Source organism: Salmo salar, chromosome 09 (genome assembly GCF_965601325.2).
Source record: "Salmo salar chromosome 09, fSalSal1, whole genome shotgun sequence".
NCBI classification, from domain to species: Eukaryota; Metazoa; Chordata; class Actinopteri; order Salmoniformes; family Salmonidae; genus Salmo; species Salmo salar.
The window spans coordinates 5,588,064-5,612,470 of NC_138299.1; the positions used below are offsets into that span (position 1 = coordinate 5,588,064).

The 24,407-nt window shown below is 44.9% G+C and overlaps 1 protein-coding gene across 1 annotated transcript in view; it reads right to left on the reverse strand.

Moving 5' to 3' along the window:
• The window catches only part of LOC106610598 (ALK tyrosine kinase receptor), a 173,489-nt gene that overhangs the window by 12,959 nt on the left and 136,123 nt on the right, over nucleotides 1-24,407 (reverse strand). The window contains exons 18-21 of the mRNA XM_082955608.1: nucleotides 20,205-20,269; nucleotides 19,738-19,867; nucleotides 13,506-13,603; nucleotides 7,009-7,101 (exon numbers count right to left, since the gene is read on the reverse strand). Of these exons, the coding sequence (XP_082811734.1) occupies nucleotides 7,009-7,101; nucleotides 13,506-13,603; nucleotides 19,738-19,867; nucleotides 20,205-20,269 (386 nt within the window). The remainder of the gene's footprint in view (nucleotides 1-7,008; nucleotides 7,102-13,505; nucleotides 13,604-19,737; nucleotides 19,868-20,204; nucleotides 20,270-24,407) is intronic.

A 24,407-nucleotide genomic window follows, 5' to 3' on the forward strand; every position in this document is an offset into this window, starting at 1 on the left:
AAATCAATCTCAGAACAGCAGCAAAGGACCTTGTGAAGATGCTGGAGGAAACAGGTACAACAGTATCTATATCCACAGTAAAATGAGTCCTATATCGACATAACCTGAAAGGCCGCTCAGCAAGGAAGAAGCCACTGCTCCAAAACCACCATAACAAAGCCAGACTATGGTTTGCAACTGCACATGGGGACAAAGATCGTACTTTTTGGAGAAATGTCCTCTGATCTGATGCAAAAAAAATAGAACTGTTTGGCCATAATGACCATCGTTATGTTTAGAGGAAAAAGGGGGAGGTTTGCAAGCCGAAGAACACCATCCCAACCGTGAAGCACGGCGGTGGCAGCATCATGTTGTGGGGCAAACATTATGTGGATATATTGAAGCAACATCTCAAGACATCAGTCAGGAAGTTAAAGCTTGGTCGCAAATGGCTCTTCCAAATGGACAATGACCCCAAGCATACTTCCAAAGTTGTGGCAAAATAGCTTAAGGACAACGAAGTCATTGGAGTGGCCATCACAAAGCCCTGACCTCACTCCTATAGAATTTTTTGGGGCAGAACTGAAAGTGTGTGCGAGCAAGGAAAGCTACAAACCTGACCTAGTTACACCAGCTCTGTCAGGAGAAATGGGCCAAAATTCACCCACATTATTGTGGGAAGCTTGTGGAAGGCAACCTGAAACGTTTGACCCAAGTTAAACAAATTAAAGGCAATGCTACCAAATACTAAGTGAATGTATGTAAACTTCTGACCCACTGGGAATGTGATGAAAGAAATTAAAGCTGAAATAAATAATTCTCTCTACTATTATTCTGACATTTCACATTCTTAAAATAAAGTGGTGATCCTAACTGACCTAAGACAGGGAATTTTTACTAGGATTAAATGTCAGGAATTGTGAAAAACTGAGTTTAAATGTATTTGGCTAAGGTGTGTGTAAACTTCCGACTTAAACTGTATATTATATAAGTGGTTAGGCATTTTCAACACACGATTGTTTCTTATAAAGACTAGAAGAGAAGTAGTTCATTTCTACTCAACCCTCAGTCATGAAAGACTATCATGCATGTTGCTTTGTTTTGAGGTAAGTGCAATGTTTCTTTGCGGCACCTGACCATATTACTGGACAGTAATCAAGATGGGACAAGATCAAAGCCTGAACAACTAGTGCAGTTGATCTTTGTGTAAAAAAAAATGCAGAATCTATTTTTATTAACAGACATACCTCTCCCCATCTTCACAACAACTTTGTCAATATGACTTTACCATGATAACTGACCATCCAATGTTACTCCTAGGAGTTCAGTTTCTTCAACTATGCTCAACTGCAGTTTAGGTTTAGTTCTAGAATGCTTTGAACCAAATACAATGCTTTGGGTTTTATATGTATTCCGGAACTCCAATTTGAGCAGCAGCAGCTGAAAAATGAGCTCCTACAAATATTGAAATTTACATGGTTTTTAGAGTGAAGTACATCGGAAAAAGCAAAAGAAAACTGCAAGACTGAAGAGGAGAAAAAACAAGCAACAAACAAAGAAGATAGGCTTTTGAAAAATAACTATTTTTCATACAATTTTAGTTATCTTAGCTAGCTGAATTGTTTACCAGTTGCTAAGCAGTTGCTAGGGACTCTTTTGGAAGAAGCTAGCTAGCTAACGAAGAACAACAAAGAATATCTAGTTAACAGAAGAAAAGAAAGAGAAAATCAGGACAGAAGAAAAAGGATATCAAAGTGAAACAGTTCTCTAAAGACACAAGAGACAATAAAACAAGAAACAACACTTCTGTAGCTTGTCAACTATGTGTCTGTCTATCCCTGTTCTCTCCCCTCTGCACAGGCCATACAAACGCTTCACACCGCGTGGCCGCTGCCACTCTAACCTGGTGGTCCCAGCGCGCACGACCCACGTGGAGTTCCAGGTCTCCGGCAGCCTCTGGAACTGCCGGTCTGCAGCCAACAAGGCTGAGTTCATCTCAGCCTATGCTACCCTCCAGTCCCTAGACTTCCTGGCGCTGACGGAAACATGGATTACCACAGATAACACTGCTACTCCTACTGCTCTCTCTTCGTCTGCCCACGTGTTCTCGCATACCCCTAGAGCATCGAGCCAGCGGGGTGGTGGCACTGGAATCCTCATCTCTCCCAAGTGGACATTCTCTGTTTCTCCCCTGACCCATCTGTCTATCTCCTCATTTGAATTCCATGCTGTCACAGTTACCAGCCCTTTCAAGCTTAACATCCTTATCATTTATCGCCCTCCAGGTTCCCTTGGAGAGTTCATCAATGAGCTTGACGCCTTGATAAGTTCCTTTCCTGAAGATGGCTCACCTCTCACAGTTCTGGGTGACTTTAACCTCCCCACGTCTACCTTTGACTCATTCCTCTCTGCCTCCTTCTTTCCACTCCTCTCCTCTTTTGACCTCACCCTCTCACCTTCCCCCCCTACTCACAAGGCAGGCAATACGCTTGACCTCATCTTTACTAGATGCTGTTCTTCCACTAATCTCATTGCAACTCCCCTCCAAATCTCCGACCACTACCTTGTATCCTTTTCCCTCTTGCTCTCATCCAACACTTCTCACTCTGCCCCTACTCGGATGGTATTGCGCCGTCCCAACCTTCGCTCTCTCTCTCCCGCTACTCTCTCCTCTTCCATCCTATCATCTCTTCCCTCTGCTCAAACCTTCTCCAACCTATCTCCTGATTCTGCCTCCTCAACCCTCCTCTCCTCCCTTTCTGCATCCTTTGATTTTCTCTGTCCCCTATCCTCCAGGCCGGCTCGGTCCTCCCCTCCTGCTCCGTGGCTCGACGACTCACTACGAGCTCACAGAACAGGGCTCCGGGCAGCCGAGCGGAAATGGAGGAAAACTCGCCTCCCTGCGGACCTGGCATCCTTTCACTCCCTCCTCTCTACATTCTTCTCTTCTGTCTCTGCTGCTAAAGCCACTTTCTACCACTCTAAATTCCAAGCATCTGCCTCTAACCCTAGGAAGCTCTTTGCTAAATTCTCCTCCCTCCTGAATCCTCCTCCCCCTCCCCCCCCTCCTCCCTCTCTGCGGATGACTTCGTCAACCATTTTGAAAAGAAGGTTGACGATATCCGATCCTCGTTTGCTAAGTCAAACGACACCGCTGGTCCTGCTCACACTGCCCTACCCTGTGCTTTGACCTCTTTCTCCCCTCTCTCTCCAGATGAAATCTCGCGTCTTGTGACGGCCGGCCGCCCAACAACCTGCCCATTTGACCCTATCCCCTCCTCTCTTCTCCAGACCATTTCCGTAGACCTTCTCCCCTACCTCACCTCGCTCATCAACTTATCCTTGACCGCTGGCTACGTCCCTTCCGTCTTCAAGAGAGCGAGAGGCATTCAACTGAGACTACTCTTCTCTGTGTCACGGAGGCTCTCCGCACTGCTAAAGCTAACTCTCTCTCCTCTGCTCTCATCCTTCTAGACCTATCTGCTGCCTTTGATACTGTGAACCATCAGATCCTCCTCTCCACCCTCTCCAGGTTGGGCATCTCCGGCGCGGCCCACGCTTGGATTGCGTCCTACCTGACAGGTCGCTCCTACCAGGTGGCGTGGCGAGAATCTGTCTCCGCACCATGCGCTCTCACCACTGGTGTCCCCCAGGGCTCTGTTCTAGGCCCTCTCCTATTCTCGCTATACACCAAGTCACTTGGCTCTGTCATATCCTCACATGGTCTCTCCTATCATTGCTATGCAGACGACACACAATTAATCTTCTCCTTTCCCCCTTCTGATAACCAGGCGGCGAATCGCATCTCTGCATGTCTGTCAGACATATCAGTGTGGATGACGGATCACCACCTCAAGCTGAACCTCGGCAAGACGGAGCTGCTCTTCCTCCTGGGGAAGGACTGCCCGTTCCATGATCTCGCCATCACGGTTGACAACTCCCTTGTGTCCTCCTCCCAGAGTGCTAAGAACCTTGGCGTGATCCTGGACAACACCCTGTCGTTCTCCACTAACATCAAGGCGGTGACCCGATCCTGTAGGTTCATGCTCTACAACATTCGCAGAGTACGACCCTGCCTCACACAGGAAGCGGCGCAGGTCCTAATCCAGGCACTTGTCATCTCCCGTCTGGATTACTGCAACTCGCTGTTGGCTGGGCTCCCTGCCTGTGCCATTAAACCCCTACAACTCATCCAGAACGCCGCAGCCCGTCTGGTGTTCAACCTTCCCAAGTTCTCTCACGTCACCCCGCTCCTCCGCTCTCTCCACTGGCTTCCAGTTGAAGCTCGCATCCGCTACAAGACCATGGTGATTGCCTACGGAGCTGTGAAGGGAACGGCACCTCCATACCTTCAGGCTCTGATCAGGCCCTACACCAAAACAAGGGCACTGCGTTCATCCACCTCTGGCCTGCTGGCCCCCCTACCTCTGAGGAAGCACAGTTCCCGCTCAGCCCAGTCAAAACTGTTCGCTGCTCTGGCACCCCAATGGTGGAACAAGCTCCCTCACGACGCCAGGACAGCGGAGTCAATCACCACCTTCCGGAGACACCTGAAACCCCACCTCTTTAAGGAATACCTAGGATAGGATAAAGTAATCCTTCTAACCCCCCCCCCCCCTTAAAATATTTAGATGCACTATTGTAAAGTGGTTGTTCCACTGGATATCATAAGGTGAATGCACCAATTTGTAAGTCGCTCTGGATAAGAGCGTCTTCTAAATGACTTAAATGTAAAAAATGTAATGTATTTAAGACCAGTTTATTGTTAATTACCCATTCTGACACTGACTGTAACCCCTTGCTAAGAGTCTCAGTGAGCTCACTGGCTGTAGTTGCTGATGTGTAGACTGTGCAATCATCAGCATACATAGTCATTTTATCTTGTAAGACAAGTGGCAAATCATTTGTAAATTAAAGAAGTGTAACACCCCTAGGCAGCTGCATAGCTGTACATAGCTGATGTTAGAGAGTATTCTTCAATGGAAACTTCTCTGAGTTCTATTGGATAAGTAACTCTCCAAGCATGTGATGGCAAGTTCGTTTTTTCAATAACAAATTATGATCAATAACATCAAGTTAATAACATCTAGTGCATTTTATCTTTGTTTTCATTTACCTGAAAATTATATCTGGTACTATCCTCACGGTTTGGATGGCAGCCCATGTACTCCCCCTTAACAAAGGGGGTGACACTTGTGAACTAAATAATTAAAGGCCTATTTCTAAACTTTATTGTTTAGCTAAACTATTAGAAGCCTTGATTTATTATCAGGTAAGATATTTCTTATCTTTGAAATGTATCCTAAATGTACATCAGTTGGGTTTTAGACCAGGTCATAGCACTATCTCTGCTGCATCCCTAGTTATAAATTATGTGATTAACTGTATGGATAAAAGGCTGCATTGTGCTGCCCATCTTCATTGACCTGTCAAAGGCTTTCAATACTGTTGATCACTCACCGCTAATTCAGAGGCTTTCCTCAATTGGCCTAGAGCAGGCTGCATGTAACTGGTTTAAAAATGTCTTGGCAGATAGAGCTCGATGCATATCTACTAATGGTGTTAAATCAGTTTTTCTGGATATTACGAAAGCTGTCCCTCATGGGTCGATTCTGGGTCTTGTTTACTGTTTTCATTAACAATATCGACTTATCTGTAAAATAAAAAATACAGTACCTGCACTTGTATGCCGATGATACTGTTGTGTATGCTATTGCCCCCATGGTTGACCAGGCTCTATCTGAACTACAGTCTACCTTCATTGTATTATGATACTGTTGTGTATGCTGTTGCCCCCATGGTTGACCAGGCTCTATCTGAACTACAGTCTGTCTTCATTGTATTATGATAGTGTTGTGTCTGCTATTAGACCCATGGTTGACCAGGCTCTATCTGAACTACAGTCTGCCTTCATTGTATTATGATAGTGTTGTGTATGCTGTTGCCCCCATGGTTGACCAGGCTCTATGTGAACTACAATCTGCAATCATTGTATTCCAGAAAAACTTTGACCTGAAATTAGTACTGAATGCAGGTAAAACTAAGCATATATTGTTCTCTAGAGCGCATAAAAATATGTTTTTAACCATATGTACTTTGGATGGTGTCCATATTGATCGTGTCAGTGCTTACAAATACGTTATCTGGGGATCTGGATAGATGAAAAGCTGTCTTTAATTAGCATATTGATGAGTTAGTGAAGAAGCTGAGAATAAAAATGGGCTTTTATAGAAATAGAAGAGCCTCTCGCTAAATAGTAGAAAGCAGATTATTCAGTCGATGTTCCTATTGGTCCTAGACTATGACTGAAATTCACATCATCTATATGAATGCAGCTGCCACTTCATTAAAGCCGTTGGATACAGTTTATCATAGTGCACTGGGCTTTATTACCGGCAACAATTTTAGCATTCATCATTGCAATCTCTACCAGAAAGTTGGTTGGCACTCTTTGATGTCACGTCGGTTGATACATGGCTATGTTTTCAGTTATAAAGCCTTTTAACAAAACGTCCCACTGTACCAAACATCATTACTAAACTTTAGACATACGAGTTACCACACCTGGTCTGTGGCCTGAATGTAAAGTGCTATGTCTGGAGAAAACCAGGAAGAGCTCATCGCCCATCTAACACCATCCCTACTGTGAAGCATGGTGGTGGCAGCATCATGCTATGGGGATGTTTTTCAGCTGCAGGGACTGGGACACTGGTAAAGATAGAGGGAACAATGAATGGAGAAAAATACAGACCAATCCTTAATGAGAACCTGCTTCAGAGTGCAAACAACTTTAGACTGGGGTGAAGTTTTGGGACAGTCCCACTCTTTGCATATTTTGTCATGTTTGGATAGAGGTGAAATGTAAATGAGAGAGTGCTGAAATAGCAGTAGGCTGGACTCGACCCATGCTTGCAGCAGTATATTGTACATGTGCTCGAGAGGCAGCAACCCAGACAGCCAGACCATCCCAGACCACAAAAGTAAACCTTCATAGTAGCTGGGTTTAAAGAGTTTGTGTGATGGCAGTACCTGTAAATGTCCCTGGCCATTCCAAAGTCCCCTATCTTGGCCACTCTCCCCTGTCCTTTGGTGGTCAGCAGGCAGTTCCGAGCTGCAATGTCCCTGCAAAGTGACAAGACAAGAAGAACCTTACAGAGGTGAGTGTGTGTGTTCAAATCAAATCACATTTTATTGGTCACGTACACATATTTAGCAGATATTATTGCAGATGTAGCAAAATGCTTGTGTTCCTAGCTCCAACAGTGCAGTAGTATCTAACAATTCACAACAATACACACAAATCTCAAAGTAAAATAATGGAATTACAAAAAATATAAGTGTTAGGATGAACAATGTCAGAGTGTCATTGACTAGAATACAGTAGAATACAGTATGTACATATGAAATTAGTAAAACAGTATGTAAACATTATTAAAGTGACCAGTGTTCCACTATATAAGTGATCAGTAATTCCATGTATATGTACAGTACATAGGGCAGCAGCCTCTTAGGTGCAGGGTTGAGTAACCGGGTGGTAGCCGGCTAGTGACAGTTACTAACTTCAGGGCAGGGTACAGGGTTGAGGCCGGCTAGTGATGGCTATTTAACAGTCTGATGGCCTTGAGATAGAAGCTATTTTTCAGTGTCTCGGTCCCAGCTTTAATGCAACTGTACTGACCTCGCCATCTGTATGATAGTGGGGTGAACAGGCCGTGGCTCAGGTGGTTGATGTCCTTGATGATCTTGTTGGCCTTCCTGTGACATTAGGTACTGTAGGTGTCCTGGAGGGCAGGCAGTGTGCTGCCAGTGATGCGTTGGGCAAACCGCACCACCCTCTGGAGAGCCCTCCGGTTGCTGACGGTGCAGTTGCCATACCAGGCGGTGATATAGTGCAACAGGATGCTCTGAATTGTGCATCTGTAATAGTTTGTGAGGTTCTTAGGGGCCAAACCGTATTTGCGCCTTCTTCACCACACTGTCTGTGGGTGGACCAATTCAGATTTTCAGTGATGTGTACGCTGAGGAACTTGAAGCTTTTCACCTTCTCCCCTGCGGTCCTGTCGAGGTGAATGTAATATGGCGCCTGTCACAGTATCCACAGAAGGTGGCGCCCCTCCTCGGTCGGGCGGTGCTCGGCGGTCGTCGTCGCGGGCCTACTAGCTGCCACCGATCTATGTTTCTGTGTCTTTTGGTTTTGTCTGTCTGATCCACACCTGTTTCTTGTCTGTCATTAGTTAGGTTATTTAGTGTGTCTTTTCAGTTCAGGATTTCGTGCGGGATTGTTTTATGTCAACTCTGGACAGTTGTTAGTGAGTGCTGCGCTCATTGTTATATATATTTACCGGGCTGCGCCCCGTGCGTCTTTTGTTTTGGGAACGTGTTTTCCCTAGTTGAATTTATGTGCGCCCTGTGCCTTTCGGCTTCTTGTCTTGTTCCCGGATTTTCTATTAAAACCCACTATCACTCCGGACCTCTGTCTCCTGCACCTGACTCTGCCTCTCTATTGATCCTGTTAATCGTGACAGCGCCAGAGGAGGCGCCTGAGGAGATGGCTGCTTTATTACGACCTCCTAACCAATTGTGCTATTGTGTGTGTCTTTTCCCGTATTTGTAACTTATTTTGTACATAATGTTTCTGCCACTATCTCTTATGGGGTGGCAGGTAGCCTAGTAGTTAGAGCATTGGGCCAGTAACCTAAAGGTTGCTAGATCGAATCCCCGAGCTGACAAGGTAAAAATCTGTCGTTCTGCCCCTTAACAAGGCAGTTAACCCACTGTTCCTAGGCCGTCATTGTAAATAAGTAAATTATTGTAAATATATATTTTTTTCTTTTTAAGGGGTGGATCAGCTTTAATATTGCAGATAGATTGTTGCTTCCATCAATGCAACTGTCTGCATCATTTCCAATCCCCCAAGACAAGGGGTGGCGGTCTGTGTATATTTGTAAACAACAGCTGGTTCACGATATCTAATACTAATATAAAGTCCCTAGGTTTTGCATCTCATGAAAAGCTGTAGACCACACAATATACCAAGAGAGTTTTCATCTATATTTTTCGTAGCTGTCTATTTACCACCAAAAACCGATGCTGGCACTAAGACCACATTCAAAAAGCTGTATAAGGCCATAAGCAAACAGGAAAACGCTCATCCAGAGGCGGCGCTCCTATTGGCCAGCGACTTTAATGCAGGGAAACTTAAATCCGTCTTACCTCATTTCTACCAGCATGTTAAATGTGCAATCAGTGGGAAAAAAAACTCTAGACCACCTTTACTCCACACACAGAGACGGGTACAAAGCTCTCCCTCGCCCTCTATTTGGCAAATGTGACCATAATTATATCCTCCTGATACCTGCTTACAAGCAAAAACTAAAGCAGGAAGCACCAGAGACTCGGTCAATAAAGAAGTGGTCAGATGACGTAGATGCTAAGCTACAGGACTGTTTTGCTAGCAGAGACTGGTATATGTTCCGGGATTCCACAGTGACCGTACGTACATATCCCAACCAGAGGCCATGGATTACAGGCAAAATCCACACTGAGTTAAAGGGTAGAACTGCTGCTTTCAAGGAGCGGGACCTTAACCCGAATGCTTATAAGAAATCCCGCTATGCCCTCTGATGAACCATCAAACAGGCAAAGCATCAATAGAGAACTAAGATCGAATTGTACTACACCGGCTCCGATGCTCGTCAGATGTGGCAAGGCTTGCAAACTATTACAGACGACAAAGGGAAGCACAGCCGAGAGCCGCCCAGTTATACGAGCCTACCAGATGAGGTACACTACTTCTATGCTCGCTTCGAGGCTAGCAACACTGAAGCATGAGAGCATCAGCTGTTCTGGACGACTGTGTGATCACTCTCTCCGTAGCCGATGTGAGTAAGACCTTTAAACAGGTCAACATTCATAAGGCCGCAGGGCCAGATGGATTACCAGGACGTGTACTTCGAGCATGCGCTGACCAACTGGCAAGTGTCTTCACTGATCTTTTCAACCCTTCCCTGACTGAGTCTGTAATGCCAACATGTTTCAAGCAGACCACCATAGTCCCTGTGCCCAAGATCACTAAGGTAACCTGCCTAAATAACAACCGGCCCATAGCACTCACGTCTATAGCCATGAAGTGCTTTGAAAGGCAGGTCATGGCTCACATTGACACCATTATCCCAGAAACCCTCTCCAATTTGCATACCGCCCCAACAGATCCACAGATGATGCAATCTCTATTGTGATTGTCTCCACCCCCTCCAGGTGTCGCTCGTTTTCCCCAAGGCACAGGGTTTTTCTTTGTGGAGAAGGACAAGACCCTGCGTCAGTGCATTGACTACCAGGGTCTTAGTGATATAACGATCAAGAATCGTTATCCCCTACCACTCCTCTCCTCGGCCTTCGAACCACTCCAGGGAGCCACCATTTTTTCCAAACTGGACCTTCGGAATGTCTACCACCTGGTTTGGATACGCGAAGGAGATGAGTGGAAGACAGCCTTTAATACAGCCAGTGGACATTATGAGTACCAGGTCATGCCGTTTGGACTCACCAACACCCCTGCTGTTTTTCAGGCTCTGGTAAACGATGTGCTCCGGGACATGCTAAACCGTTTCATGTTCGTTTACCTTGACGACATCCTGTTTTTTTCCTGGTCTGCCCAAGAACACGTTCTTCATGTCAGACAAGTCCTTCAGCATCTCCTGGAGAACCAATTGTTTGTGAAGGCCGAGAAATGTGAGTTTCACCGCTCAACAATCTCCTTTCTGGGATATATCATTGCTGATGGAAATGTCCAAATGGATCAGGAAAAAGTGAAAGCGGTGGTGGAGTGTCCTCAGCCTATGTCCAGGATGCAGTTGCAACGTTTCCTGGGGACCGCTAATTTCTACCGCCGTTTCATTCGGGGCTACAGCACTCCGGCGGCCCCCCTCTTGGCACTCACCTCTCCCAAAGTACTGTTCACATGGTCTCCAGCGGTTGACAAAGCCTTTGTGGACCTGAAACATCGGTTCACCACAGCACCCATCCTCGTCCATCCGGATCCATCCCGTCAATTTGTGGTAGAGGTTGATGCTTCTGATGTTGGAGTGGGGGCCATCCTGTCCGGCAGAGAGGAACTATGACATTGGCAACAGAGAACTCCTGGCTGTCAAGTTGGCGCTGGAGGAGTGGAGGCATTGGCTGGAAGGACCAGAACAGCCCTTCGTGGTCTGGACCAACCATAAAAATGTGGAATATCTCCGTACAGTCAAGCGCCTTAACTCCAGGCAGGCCCGGTGGGCTTTATTGTTCACCAGATTCAACTTCACCATTTCCTACCGCCCAGGGTCCAAAAATGTGAAGCCGGACGCCCTCTCCTGCATATACAGTTCCTCTGCCATACCCTCGGTCTCCGAAACCATTCTCCCTACCTCATGCCTTGCTGCTTCAGTGGATTGGGGTATTGAAACCTTGGTTCGCAAGGCCCAACGTTCCCAGCCGGAACCTGAAGGGGCCCGGCTAACCGGTTATTTGTTCCTAACTCAACCTGGTCCCGGGTCCTGGAATGGGCCCATTCCTCAAGGCTGACCTGTCATCCAGGTTCCCGTCATACCCTAGCCTTCATCCAACAATGTTTCTGGTGGCCCATAGTGGTTCCTGACGTTTCTGCCTTCGTCACCGTGTGCACTTAGAACAAGACTCCACGGCAAGCACCTTCTGGCCTCCTTAAACCACTACCTGTCCCTCATCGTCCCTGGTCCATATATCCCTCTGGACTTTGTCACTGGGCTCCCTCCATCTGATGGCAACACTGTCATTCTGATGGTAGTGGATCGATTCTCCAAGGCCGCCCATTTCCCTCTCCCCAAACTACCCTCTGCCAAGGAGACGACCCAGCTTATGGTGCAGCACATCTTTCAGATCCATGGACTCCCGGTGGACATGGTCTCTGACCGGGGTCCTCAGTCCTCGTCTCAGTTCTGGAATGCGTTCTGCACCCTTATTGGGTCGTTGGCCAGCCTGTCCTCCAGATTTCATCCCCAATCCAAAGGCCAGTCGGTGCGAGCCAACCAGGACCTAGATACCACCCTGAGATGCCTGGTCTCAACCAACCCCACTACCTGGAGCCGATAACTGGTCTGGGTGGAGTATGCCCTGAACACCCTTCTCTGTTCGGCCACAGGACTCTTTCCTTTTGAGTGCTATTTGGGGTATCAACCTCCACTCTTCCCGGAACAAGAGCAGGAGGTCAGCGTACCCTCGGCCCCTTCAGTTGGAGTCCCGCAAATTGGCCCCCCATTTCATTGGTCCTTTTCCCATCCCCGTACCCTCCTTATTCACCCTACCTTCCTTTTGTCTAGGATTAAGCCCATGTCTCACAGTCCTTTGTCTTCTGTTTCTAGGCTCATCCCTCCCCCTGGGTCATTGATGGCCAGCCAGCGTATACGGTGAGACGCCTCCTGAGGGTTCAACCACGGGGCAGGGGTTTGGGAGGGTTATGGTTATTTTATTTTTCTGGCACCACTCCATCAGGGCCCTCACCTCCTACCTGTTGGCTGTCTTGTCATTGTTGGTCATCAGGCCTACTACTGTTGTGTTGACTGCAAGCTTGATGATTGACTGCGTGCGTGGCCACGCAGTCATGGGTGAACAGGGAGTACAGGAGGGGTCTGAGCATGCACCCTTGTGGGGCCCCTGTGTTGAGGATCAGCATAGTGGAGGTATTGTTTCCTTCCTAGACCACATGGGGGCGGCCCGTCAGCAAGTCCAGTACCCAGTTGCACAGGTCGGGGTTCAGACCCAGGTCGCGAGCTTAATGATGAGCTTGGAGGGTACTATAGTGTTGAAGGCTGAGCTTTAGTCAATAAACAGCATTCTTACATTGCTATTCCTCTTGTCCAGATAGGGCAATGTGCAGTGTGACTGTGACTTTTTGTGAACTTTTTAATAAACTGGCCAGTGAGTGCACGTGGACACCCATATGTTGTTTTAGTTTGAGAAAGTGTTTGCAATTGTTTGAGAGGGTGTTAATGTGGGGGACTGTCTTTGTGTGTGTGTGTGTGTTTGTGCATGCGTGCGCACGTATGTGTGCTGGTATGTATAAGTGGGTAAAATGAGTTTGTGTGTGAGAAAGAGTATGTGTCTGTCACTGCATATTGTGCTGGTTTGACTATATGTGAACACTATGTGCACACACTTACACTATATATACAATAGTATGTGGACACCCCTTCTAATTCATGGATTTGGATATTTCAGCCATGGTGTATAAAATTTAGCACACCGCCATGCAACCTCCATAGACAAACATTAGCTGTAGAATGGTCTTACTGAAGAGCTCAGTGACTTTCAACATGGCACCGTCATAGAATGCCACCTTTCCAACAAGTCAGTTCGTCAGATTTCTGCCCTGCTGTTACAGCAGCAAATGGGGGACCAACTCCGTATTAAGGCCCATGATTATGGAATGAGATGTTTGACGAGAAGGTGTCCACATACTTTTGGTCATGTAGTGTAAGTCGTAGGTTTTTCTACCATAGTAGGCCTACCGGTGTATAAACTGGTTCTCCTCCAGGTATTGGCATCCCTGTGCAATATCTCTGGCCACGTTGAGCAGGTCCACCATGGAGAGACTAGAGGGGTGCTCCTATAGAGACATACCAGACAGAGAGGGAGAGATCAGACTCATACATACAGAGAGACAGATACAGAGATACAGACAACTAGGGACCACGTTGAGCAGGTCCACCATGGAGAGACTAGAGGGGTGCTCCTATAGAGACATACCAGACAGAGAGGGAGAGATCAAACTCATACATACAGAGAGACAGATGCAGACAGACGGATGTACTGAAGAGCAGAGCAGCCAAACACTTTTGTTGTTCTTTTGTTAGCTTTCAGACTGAAATATTTCAGTCTACTCAATAAAGTACCCCTACACTAAAAAAAAGAAGGTTATTAAGGGGTTCTTTGTCAGTGGTGACCCTGCTGAAGAGAACAGCATACATTTCAAGCTGGTCCATCCTGGTCTATTTTTTTTTTATTTAACCTTTATTTAACCAGGTAGGCTAGTTGAGAACAAGTTCTCATTTACAACTGCGATCTGGCCAAGTAAAAGCAAAGCAGTTCGACACATACAACAACACAGAGTTACACATGGAATAAACAAACATACAGTCAATAATACAGTTGAAAAAAAAGTATACAGTCGTGGCCAAAAGCAAGCATTTCATAAGCGTCAAAGGCTTTTATTGACAATTATATGAAGTTGATGCAAAGAGTCAATATTTGCAGCGTTGACCCTTCTTCTTCAAGACCTCTGCAATCCACCCTGGCATGCTGTCAATTAACTTCTGGGCCACAACATGACTGATGGCAGCCAATTCTTGCATAATCAATGCTTGGAGTTTGTCAGAATTTGTGGGTTTTTGTTTGTCCACCCACCTCTTGAGGATTGACTACAAGTTCTCAATGGGATTAAGGTCTGGGGAGTTTCCTGGCCATGGACCCAAAATATCAATGTTTTGTTCCCCGGGCCACTTAGTTATCAATTTTGCCTTATGGCAAGGTGCTCCATCATGCTGGAAAAGGCATTGTTCGTCACCAAACAGTTCCTGGATGGTTGGGAGAAGTTGCTCTCGGAGGATGTGTTGGTACCATTCTTTATTCATGGCTGTGTTCTTAGGCAAAATTGTGAGTGATCCCACTCCCTTGGCTGAGAAGCAACCCCATACATGAATGGTCTCTGTTGGCATGACACAGGACTGATAGTAGCGTTCACTTTGTCTTCTCCGGGCAAGCTTTTTTCCAGATGCCCCAAACAATCGGAAAGGGGATTCATCAGAGAAAATGACTTTACCCCAGTCCTCAGCAGTCCAATCCCTGTACCTTTTGCAGAATATCAGTCTGTCCCTGATGTTTTTCCTGGAGAGAAGTGGCTTCTTTGCTGCCCTTCTTGACACCAGGCATCCTCCAAAAGTCTTCACCTCACTGTGCGTGCAGATGCACTCACACCTGCCTGCTGCCATTCCTGAGCAAGCTCTGTACTGGTGGTGCCCCGATCCCGCAGCTAAATCAACTTTAGGGGACGGTCCTGGCGCTTGCTGGACTTTCTTGGGCGCCCTGAAGCCTTCTTCACAACAATTGAACCGCTCTCCTTGAAGTTCTTGCTGATCCAATAAATGGTTGATTTAGGTGCAATCTTACTGGCAGCAATATCCTTGCCTGTGAAGCCCTTTTTGTGCAAAGCAATGATGACGGCACGTGTTTCCTTGCAGGCAACCATGATTGACAGAGGAAGACCAATGATTCCAAGCACCACCCTCCTTTTGAAGCTTCCAGTCTGTTATTTGAACTAAATCAGCATGACAGAGTGATCTCCAGCCTTGTCCTCGTCAACACTCACACCTGTGTTAACGAGAGAATCACTGACATGATGTCAGCTGGTCCTTTTGTGGCAGGGCTGAAATGCAGTGGAAATGTTTTTGGGGGATTCAGTTGATTTGCATAGCAAAGAGGGACTTTGCAATTAATTGCAATTCATCTGATCACTCTTTATAACATTCTGGAGTATATGCAAATTGCCATCATACATACTTAGGCAGCAGACTTTGTGAAAATTAATATTTGTGTCATTCTCAAAACTTTTTGCCACGACTGTATATACAGTGTGTGCAAATGAGGTAAGATAAGGGGGGTAAGGCAATAAAATAGGCCATAGTGGCGAGGTAATTACGATATAACAATTAAACACTGGAGTGATAGATGTGCAGAAGATGAATGTGCAAGTAGAGATACTGGGGTGCAAAGGAGCAAAATAAATAAATAAATACAGTATGGGGATGAGGTAGTTAGATTGGCTGCTCTGACTGCTGGTAAGTGAAGTGAGTGAAGGAGATAAGAGTCTGCGGCTTCAGCGATTTTTGCAGTTCGTTCCAGTCATTGGCAGCAGAGAACTGGAAAGAAAGGCGGCCAAAGGAGGAATTGGCTTGGGGGTGACCAGTGAAATATACCTGCTGGAGCGCGTGCTTCGGGTGGGTGCTGCTATGGGGACCAGTGAACTGAGATAAGGCGGGGCTTTACCTAGCAAATACTTGTAGATGACCTGGAGCCAGTGGGTTTTGCGACAAGTATGAAGCGAGGGCCAGCCAACGAGAGCGTATAGGTCGCAGTGGTGGGTAGTATATGGGGCTTTGGTGACAAAACAGATGGCACTGTGATAGACTGCATCCAATTTGTTGAGTAGAGTGTTGGAGGCTATTTTGTAAATGACATCGCCGAAGTCGAGGATCAGTAGGATTGTCAGTTTTACGAGGGTATGTTTGGCAGCATGAGTGAAGGATGCTTTGTTGCGAAATAGGTAGCCAATTCTAGATTTAATTTTGGATTGGAGATGCTTAATGTGGGTCTGGAAGGAGAGTTTACAGTCTAACCAGACACCTAGGTATTTGTAGTTGTCCACATATTCTAGGTCAGAACCGTCCAGAGTAGTTATGTTAGTCGGGCGGAAGAGTGCGGGCAGCGATCGGTTGAAGAGCATGCACTTAGTTTTACCAGCATTTAAAAACAGTTGGAGGCCACGGAAGGAGAGTTGCATGGCATTGAAGCTCATCTGGAGGTTAGTTAGCACAGTGTCTAAAGAAGGGCCAGATGTATACAGAATGGTGTCATCTGCATAGAGGTGGATCAGAGAATCACCAGCAGCAAGAGCGACATCATTGATATATATATAGAGAAAAGAGTCGGCCTGAAAATTGAACCCTGTGGCACCCCCATAGAGACTGCCAGAGGTTCGGACAACAGGCCCTCCGATTTGACACACTGAACTCTATCTGAGAAGTAGTTGGCGAGGCAGTCATTTGAGAAGACAAGGCTATTGAGTCTGCCGATAAGAATGCGGTGATTGACAGAGTCAAAAGCCTTGGCCAGGTCGATGAAGACGGCTGCACAGTACTGTCTTTTATCGATGGCGGTTATGATATCGTTTAGGACCTTGAGCGTGGCTGAGGTGCACCCATGACCAGCTCGGAAACCAGATTGCATAGTGGAGAAGGTACGATGGGATTCAAAATGGTCGATGATCTGTTTATTAACTTGGCTTTCAAAGATTTTAGAAAGGCAGGGCAGGATGGATATAGGTCTATAACAGTTTGGGTCTAGAGTGTCTGCCCCTTTGAAGAGGGGGATGACCGCAGCAGCTGTCCAATCTTTGGGGATCTCAGACAATATGAAAGAGAGGTTGAATAGGCTAGTAGTAGGGGTTGCAACAATTTTGGCGGATAATTTTAGAAAGAGAGGGTCCAGATTGTCGAGCCCAGCTGATTTGTAGGGATCCAGATTTTGCAGCTCTTTGAGAACATCAGCTGTCTGGATTTGGGTGAAGGAGAAGCAGTGGGGTTATGGCAAGTTGCTGCAGGGGGTGCTGAGATGTTGGCCGGGGTAGGGATAGCGAGGTGGAAAGCATGGCCAGCAGTGGAAAAATGCTTATTTAAATGATCGATTATTATCATAGATTTATGGGTGGTGACAGTGTTTCCTATCCTCAGTGCAGTGGGCAGCTGAGAGGAGGTGCTCTTATTCTCCATGGACTTTACAGTGTCCCAGAACTTTTTTTAATTAGTGCTACAGGAAGTAAATTTCTGTTTGAAAAAGCTAGCCTTAGCTTTCCTAACTGACTGAGTATATTGGTTCCTAACTTCCCTGAGAAGTTGCATATCGCGGAGGCTATTTGATGCTAATGCAGAACGCCACAGGATGTTTTGTGGTGGTCAAGGGCAGTCAAATCTGGGGTGAACCAAGGGCTATATCTGTTCTTAGTTCTACAGTTTTTGAATGGGGCATGCTTATTTAAGATGGAGAGGAAAGCACTTTTGAAGAGCAACCAGGCATCCTCTACTGACGGGAGGATGTTAAAAGTTAATTTGTGGAATTTCTTTCCTTCTTAATGCATTTGAGCCAATCAGTTGTGTTGTGACAAGATAGGGGTGGGTATACAGAAGATAACCCTATTTGGTAAAAGACCAAGTCCATATTATGGCAAGAACAGCTCAAATAAGCAAAGAGAAGCAACAGGCCATCATTACATGAAGGTCAGTCAATCCAGAAAATTTCAGTCACAAAACCCATCAAGTGCTATGATGAAAGTAGCTCTCATGAGGACCGCCACAGGAAAGGAAGACCCAGAGTTACCTCTGCTGCAGAGGATAAGTTCATTAGAGTTAACTGCACCTCAGATTGCAGCCCAAATAAATGCTTCACAGAGTTCAAGTAACAGACACATCTCAACATCAACTGTTCAGAGGAGATTGCGTGAATCAGGCCTTCATGGTCGAATTGCTGCACTACTAAAGGACACCAACTACAGAAATGATTTCACCGCAATCTGAGACGGTGTGTGGAAAATCCTTTATTGCACTTTTTGAGGTGGAGCAACCCATGAGACAGATAATATTTTTAGTTGAGCTAGATTAGTAGCAGCAAGAGAAGGTGTTGGGGAAAAAATGGTGACATAAAGTGGTTTCTGTAAGAATTACAGGGGGGGACAGTTACCCCGGGGCCTAGTTACCCCACCCTTAAAGGTACCGACCAGTACCATGTACGTTTTTTTTAATGAGGCAAGTCAGTTGAGAACAAATTCTTATTTTCAATGACGGCCTAGGAACAGTGGGTTAACTACCTTGTTCAGGGACAAAACGCCAGATTTTTACTTTGTCAGCTCGGGGATTCGATCTTGCGACCTCTCGGTTACTAGTTTAATGCTCTAACCACTAGGCTACCTGCCATACCGAACAGTGTTTGACATAAGCGCATCTTTAGTATCCTATTATTATAGTAACTGTAGAACCTGTCATTGGCTCTACCTGGATCCAAAAGTTTCTGCATGAAAGGGATTTATAAATGGAAATCAAAAGGGTTCCCCCATAGGGACAGATGACAAAATCCTGCAGCCAGTGGGTTCTTCATGATAGGGTTCTATGCAGAACCCAATTTGGTTCCCCTACAGGGACAAAACAAAGAACCTCACCATGGCTCCTTGTGAGAGGGTTCGATGTCGCACACAAAAGGGTTCCCCCATAGAGACAAATTACAGACTGTCCAACTCTATTGGTTCTAATCTTTAAATTCAGTTCACTAGCAATTCAGTTCACTGGCAACCAAGAGGTTTGGAGTTCAAATCCTAAAATTGACTCCCAATTAATCAGAATACTGCAGCATACTGTCCCTTATAGCAATAATATCTTAATCCAGCTCCTAAAATACATAAAATGTTTGTATATTTACTGTATTTTCACGACAGCCAGTAGCAGGGACATTTTTAACAGTGTAATGAAGAACCCTCTGGTTATAGCAGTGTAATGAAGAACCATACAGTATCATTGGTTATACAAAGAACCAATATAAAAAGGTTCTCCACAGCCCAAAAATGTGTTCCCCTACAGGGACAAAATTAAGAACCCTTTTTTGGTACTGACTAGTTTATCCTAATGAAGGCAAGCAAAGATCCACAACCAAGACTAACAAAGAACACATTGTAGCTTGTGTATTTGGCCCTCTATGTGCATGCACCTTCTTGTTACATTTTGGCAAACGTAGTCAAACACACTTTTCAAGATTTCAGAAATATCTGGTCCAAGGTACCATATCCTGCTGTTCTGAGCAAGACACTTAGGGCAACATTTTCATGTCGCAAAAATACCTACGCTGTGAACTAAAGTAATAATGATATCAACTAACATACTGTTATAATTTAAATGTACGGAACAAGCAAGCAACTCAACTGACCAGTCTGGGCCGCGTCTCTCTCAGGAAACTCTTGAGGTCTCCTCCAGCCATCAATTCCAGTAGGATGAAGCGTGGCAGGGCCTGAAGACTCACCCCTATACACCGCACTATGTTCTGGTGGCTGAATTTACTGCAGAGGAAGAAACAGAGAAAAGAGTGGGGGAAGGAATAGGGAGAAAAGGGTGAGGGAGGATAGGGAATGAGGGAAGGAGCAAGGAGAGAGGGGGAGGAAGGGAGGAGAGAGGAGAGAAGAAACAAGGGAGGAAGAAGGAGGAAAGAGAGAGTGATGGATGAGGGTGAAGGAGAGGGGGAAGGTGGGAGAGGAGGGTCAGAAATAAAAAGTTTTACATGGTTGATGAAGAATGGTCTGCCATGGTAGAAGCATGTTTGTAATATGTCTTCAACCAAAAGCTTGTATGTGTGTGGGTGAGACTGTGTGTGAGTTTGTCAGTACTTGTGTGTGTTACCTGATAATGAGAGCCTCCATGAGAAAGTCGAGCTCATCCTGCTCAGAGCACACCTCAGGGAGTGTCTAAATTAGACGTACACAGAACATACAATGAGGACATTCAGAAAGAACATAGACAATGTCTTGCAGTACTAGGGATCAATCTACACAATGGGGCTAATTTATCAACATATGCTTAACACTAGAACTTCTAAATCAGTCATTTGGACTGCTCATGAATTATTTATTTTTACTACTCTGACATTTTTTAGTCATGTACCCCTAAATAAATCTACACTGAGTGTACAAAACATGAATAACGCCTTCTGCACCCCGCCCAATCAATCCCCCTTTTTCCCTCAGAACAGACTGAATTCTTGAAATGAATCATGACATATCTGATGCATATTCTTCTGATTTTGAGCCTCAGCCTGAGTCTACAACTCCGAGGCATAAGCACAAAAAAAAAACTGAACGGTGCGCACTGAGCCACCAAATGAAACGGTGAGACAGGAGGGAGAAAGGGACAGCTTGGACAAAACAAGCCAGTGACTATGCTACAATACGATTATCAGAATAAAACGTCATCACTGAGGGAGCAGGCCCTACATCTCAAGCAAAAGACAACATCAGAAACGCACTCACAAGCTTTTGTTGTTGATGTGACATGGACATGCTCCAACTGATGCCATTGCATGAAAAGGCACACCATGTAAGGACGAGCTGACAATAATTTACTATTTCTGACTGCTGTCATATCAACACTTATGTTCATTATAATTACATTATTGCTTTTGTGCAGATTTTCACTATGTATCAAGCACACTTGGCACTTATAATGATGTTTAGGCTACGGACGTTTCCATCATTTGACCGCGCGTCTTGCTGACCGTGAGTCTTGGTGGTTGGGGTATTGGTTATTTTGCCGATATGAAAATGTGCTATTACCACGTTCCAACACATGCTTTCTGTTTCATAGATGTAACAAAGACACTTGAAACACTTGAATCTTTTTTTTTTACATATAGCCTACAGTAACATAAACTAATGACAATACTATTGTGTTATCTTCTTGGTGACGGGGCAGTATTCGGAAATTCAGATGAATAACGTGCCCAAATTAAACTGCCTGCTACTCGGGCCCAGAAGGTAGGAAATGGATATTATTAGTAGATTTGGATAGAAAACACTCTGAAGTTTCTAAAACTGTTTGAATGATGCCTGTGAGTATAACAGAACTCATATGGCAGGCAAAAACCTGAGAAAAAATCCAACCAGGAAGTGGTTGTAGTTTTTCAAGTGATTGCCTATCCAAACTACAGTGTCTGTGGGGTCATTTTGCACTTCCTAAGGCTTCCACTAGATGTCAACAGTCTTTGGAACCTTGTTTCATGCTTCTACTGTTACCGGAGAGAGAATAAGAGCTGACTCAACAAGTGGACTGCCTGAGTCAATGAGTTGTTTACTGCGCAGGCACAAAGGCGCGCCGTTCCTTCTTTTTCCTCTGTAATGAATACGCTATTGTCCGGTTGGAATATTATCGAATATTTATGATAAAAACACACTAAGGCTTGATTGTAAACATGCTTTGACATGTTTCTACAAACGGTAATGGAACTTTTTGACTTTTCGTCTCGGGTTTTGCGCTCGCACATTATGCCTTTGGAATAGTGATCTGAACGCGCAAACAAAACGGAGGTATTTGGACATAAATATGGAGTTTATCGAACAAAACAAACATTTCTTGTGGAAGTGTGAGTCCTGGGAGTGCATTCCGATGAAGATCAGCGAAAGTAAGTGAAGATTTATAATACTATTTCTGAGTTTTGTTGACTCCAGAACTTGGCGGGTAACTGTATAGCTTGCTTTGATGGCTGAGCTCTGTAATGTGCTTTCGCCATAAAGCTATTTTGAAATCTGACACAGCGGTTGCATTAAGGAGAAGTGTTTCTATAATTCTTTCAATAACTGTTGTAAATTTTATCAACGTTTATGATGAGTATTTTTGTAAATTGATGTTTTGGGAGGCAAAACATTTTCTGAACATCACGTGCCAATGTAAAATGGGGTTTTTGGATATAAATATGAACTTTATCGAACACAACATAAATGTATTGTGTAACATTGAGTCCTGGGAGTGTCATCTGATGAAGATCGTCAAAGGTTAGTGATTTCTGGTTTTTGTGACGCCTCTCCTTGCTTGGAAAATGGCTGTGTGGTTTTTCTTGTCTCGGCGCTGTCCTAACATAATCTAATGTTATGTTTTTGCCATAAAGCCTTTTTGAAATCAGACAATGTGGTTGGATTAACGAGAAGTGTATCTTTAAAATGGAATATTATAGTTGTATGTTTGAGAAATTTGAATTATGAGATTTTTGTTGTTTTGAATTTGCCGCCCTGCTATTTCAATGGCTGTTGAATAGTGTGTCCTGCAGGTGGGACGCTAGCATCCCACATGTCCGAGAGAGGTTATTTGAAATAGTTTTGTATCGTATTCTAATGTCACCAAAGACCTTCATAAACACTACCAAATTCTAATTTTTGTCATAGCATATACAGTGCCTTGCAAAAGTATTCACCCCCCTTGGCAGTTTTTTCTGTTTTGTTGCATTACAACCTGTAATTTAAATTTATTTTTATTTGTATTTCATGTAGTGGACATACACAAAATAGTCCAAATGGGTGAATGAAATGAAAAAAATTACCTATTTAAAAAAAAATCCAAAAAATTCAAAACGGAAAAGTGGTGCATGCATATGTATTCACCCCCTTTGCTATGAGGCCCCTAAATAAGATCTGGTACAACCAATTACCTTCAGAAGTCACATAATTAATTAAATAAAGTTCACCTGTGTGCAATCTAAGTGTCACATGATCTGTCACATGATCTCAGTATATATACACCTGTTCTGAAAGGCGCCAGAGTCTGCAACACCACTAAGCAAGGAGCACCACCAAGCGGCACCATGAAGACCAAGGAGCTCTCCAAACAGGTCAGGGACAAAGTTGTGGAGAAGTTCAGATCAGGGTTGGGTTCTAAAAAAATATCAGAAACTTTGAACATCCCACGGAGCATCATTAAATCCATTCTAAAAAAGAATATGGCACCACAACAAACCTGCCAAGAGAGGGCCGCCCACAAAAACTCACAGACCAGGCAAGGAGGACATTAATCAGAGAGGCAAGAAAGAGACCAAAGATAACCCTGAAGGAGCTGCAAAGCTCGACAGCGGAGATCGGAGGATCTGTCCACGTAACCACTTTAAGCCGTACACTCCACAGAGCTGGGCTTCACAGAAGAGTGGCCAGAAACAAGCCATTGCTTAAAGAAAAAAATAAGCAAACATGTCTTGGTGTTCGTCAAAAGGCATGTGGGAAGAAGGTACTCTGGTCAGATTAGACTAAAATTGAGCTTTTTGGCCATCAAGGAAAACGCTGTCTTGCACAAACCCAACACCTCTCATCACCCCAGGAACACCATCCCCACAGTGAAGCATGGTGGTGGCAGCATCGTGCTGTGGGGATGTTTTTCATTGGCAGGGACTGGGAAACTGTTCAGAATTGAAGGAATGATGGATGGAGCTAAATACAGGGAAATTCTTGAGGGAAACCTGTTTCAGTCTTCCAGAGATTTGAGACTGGGACGGAGGTTCACCTTCCAGAAGGAAAATCATAATACTAAAGCAACACTTGAGTGTTTAAGGGGAAACATTAAATGTCTTGGAATGGCCTAGCCAAAGCCCAGACCTCAATCCAATTGAGAATCTGTGGTATGACGTAAAGATTGCTGTTCACCAGCAGAACCCATCCAACTTGAAGGAGCTGGAGCAGTTTTGCCTTGAAGAATGGGCAAAAATCCCAGTGGCTAGATGTGCCAAGCTTATAGAGACATACCCCAAGACACTTGCAGCTGTAATTGCTGCAAAAAGTGGCTCTACAAAGTATTGACTTTGGGGGGTGAATAGTTATGCACACTCAAGTTTTCAGTTTTTTTGTCTTATTTCTTGTTTGTTTCACAATAAAAAAATATGTTGCATCTTCAAAGTGGTAGGCATGTTGTGTAAATCAAATAAAACCAAACAAATCTATTTTAATTCCAGGTTGTAAGGCAACAAAATAGGAAAAATGCCAAGGCGGGGTGAATACTTTCTCAAGGCACTGTATGCAAGTATTAATTACACTGTTAGAATTTTGCAGTCAGAATGACTGCCATTAGCTTGAA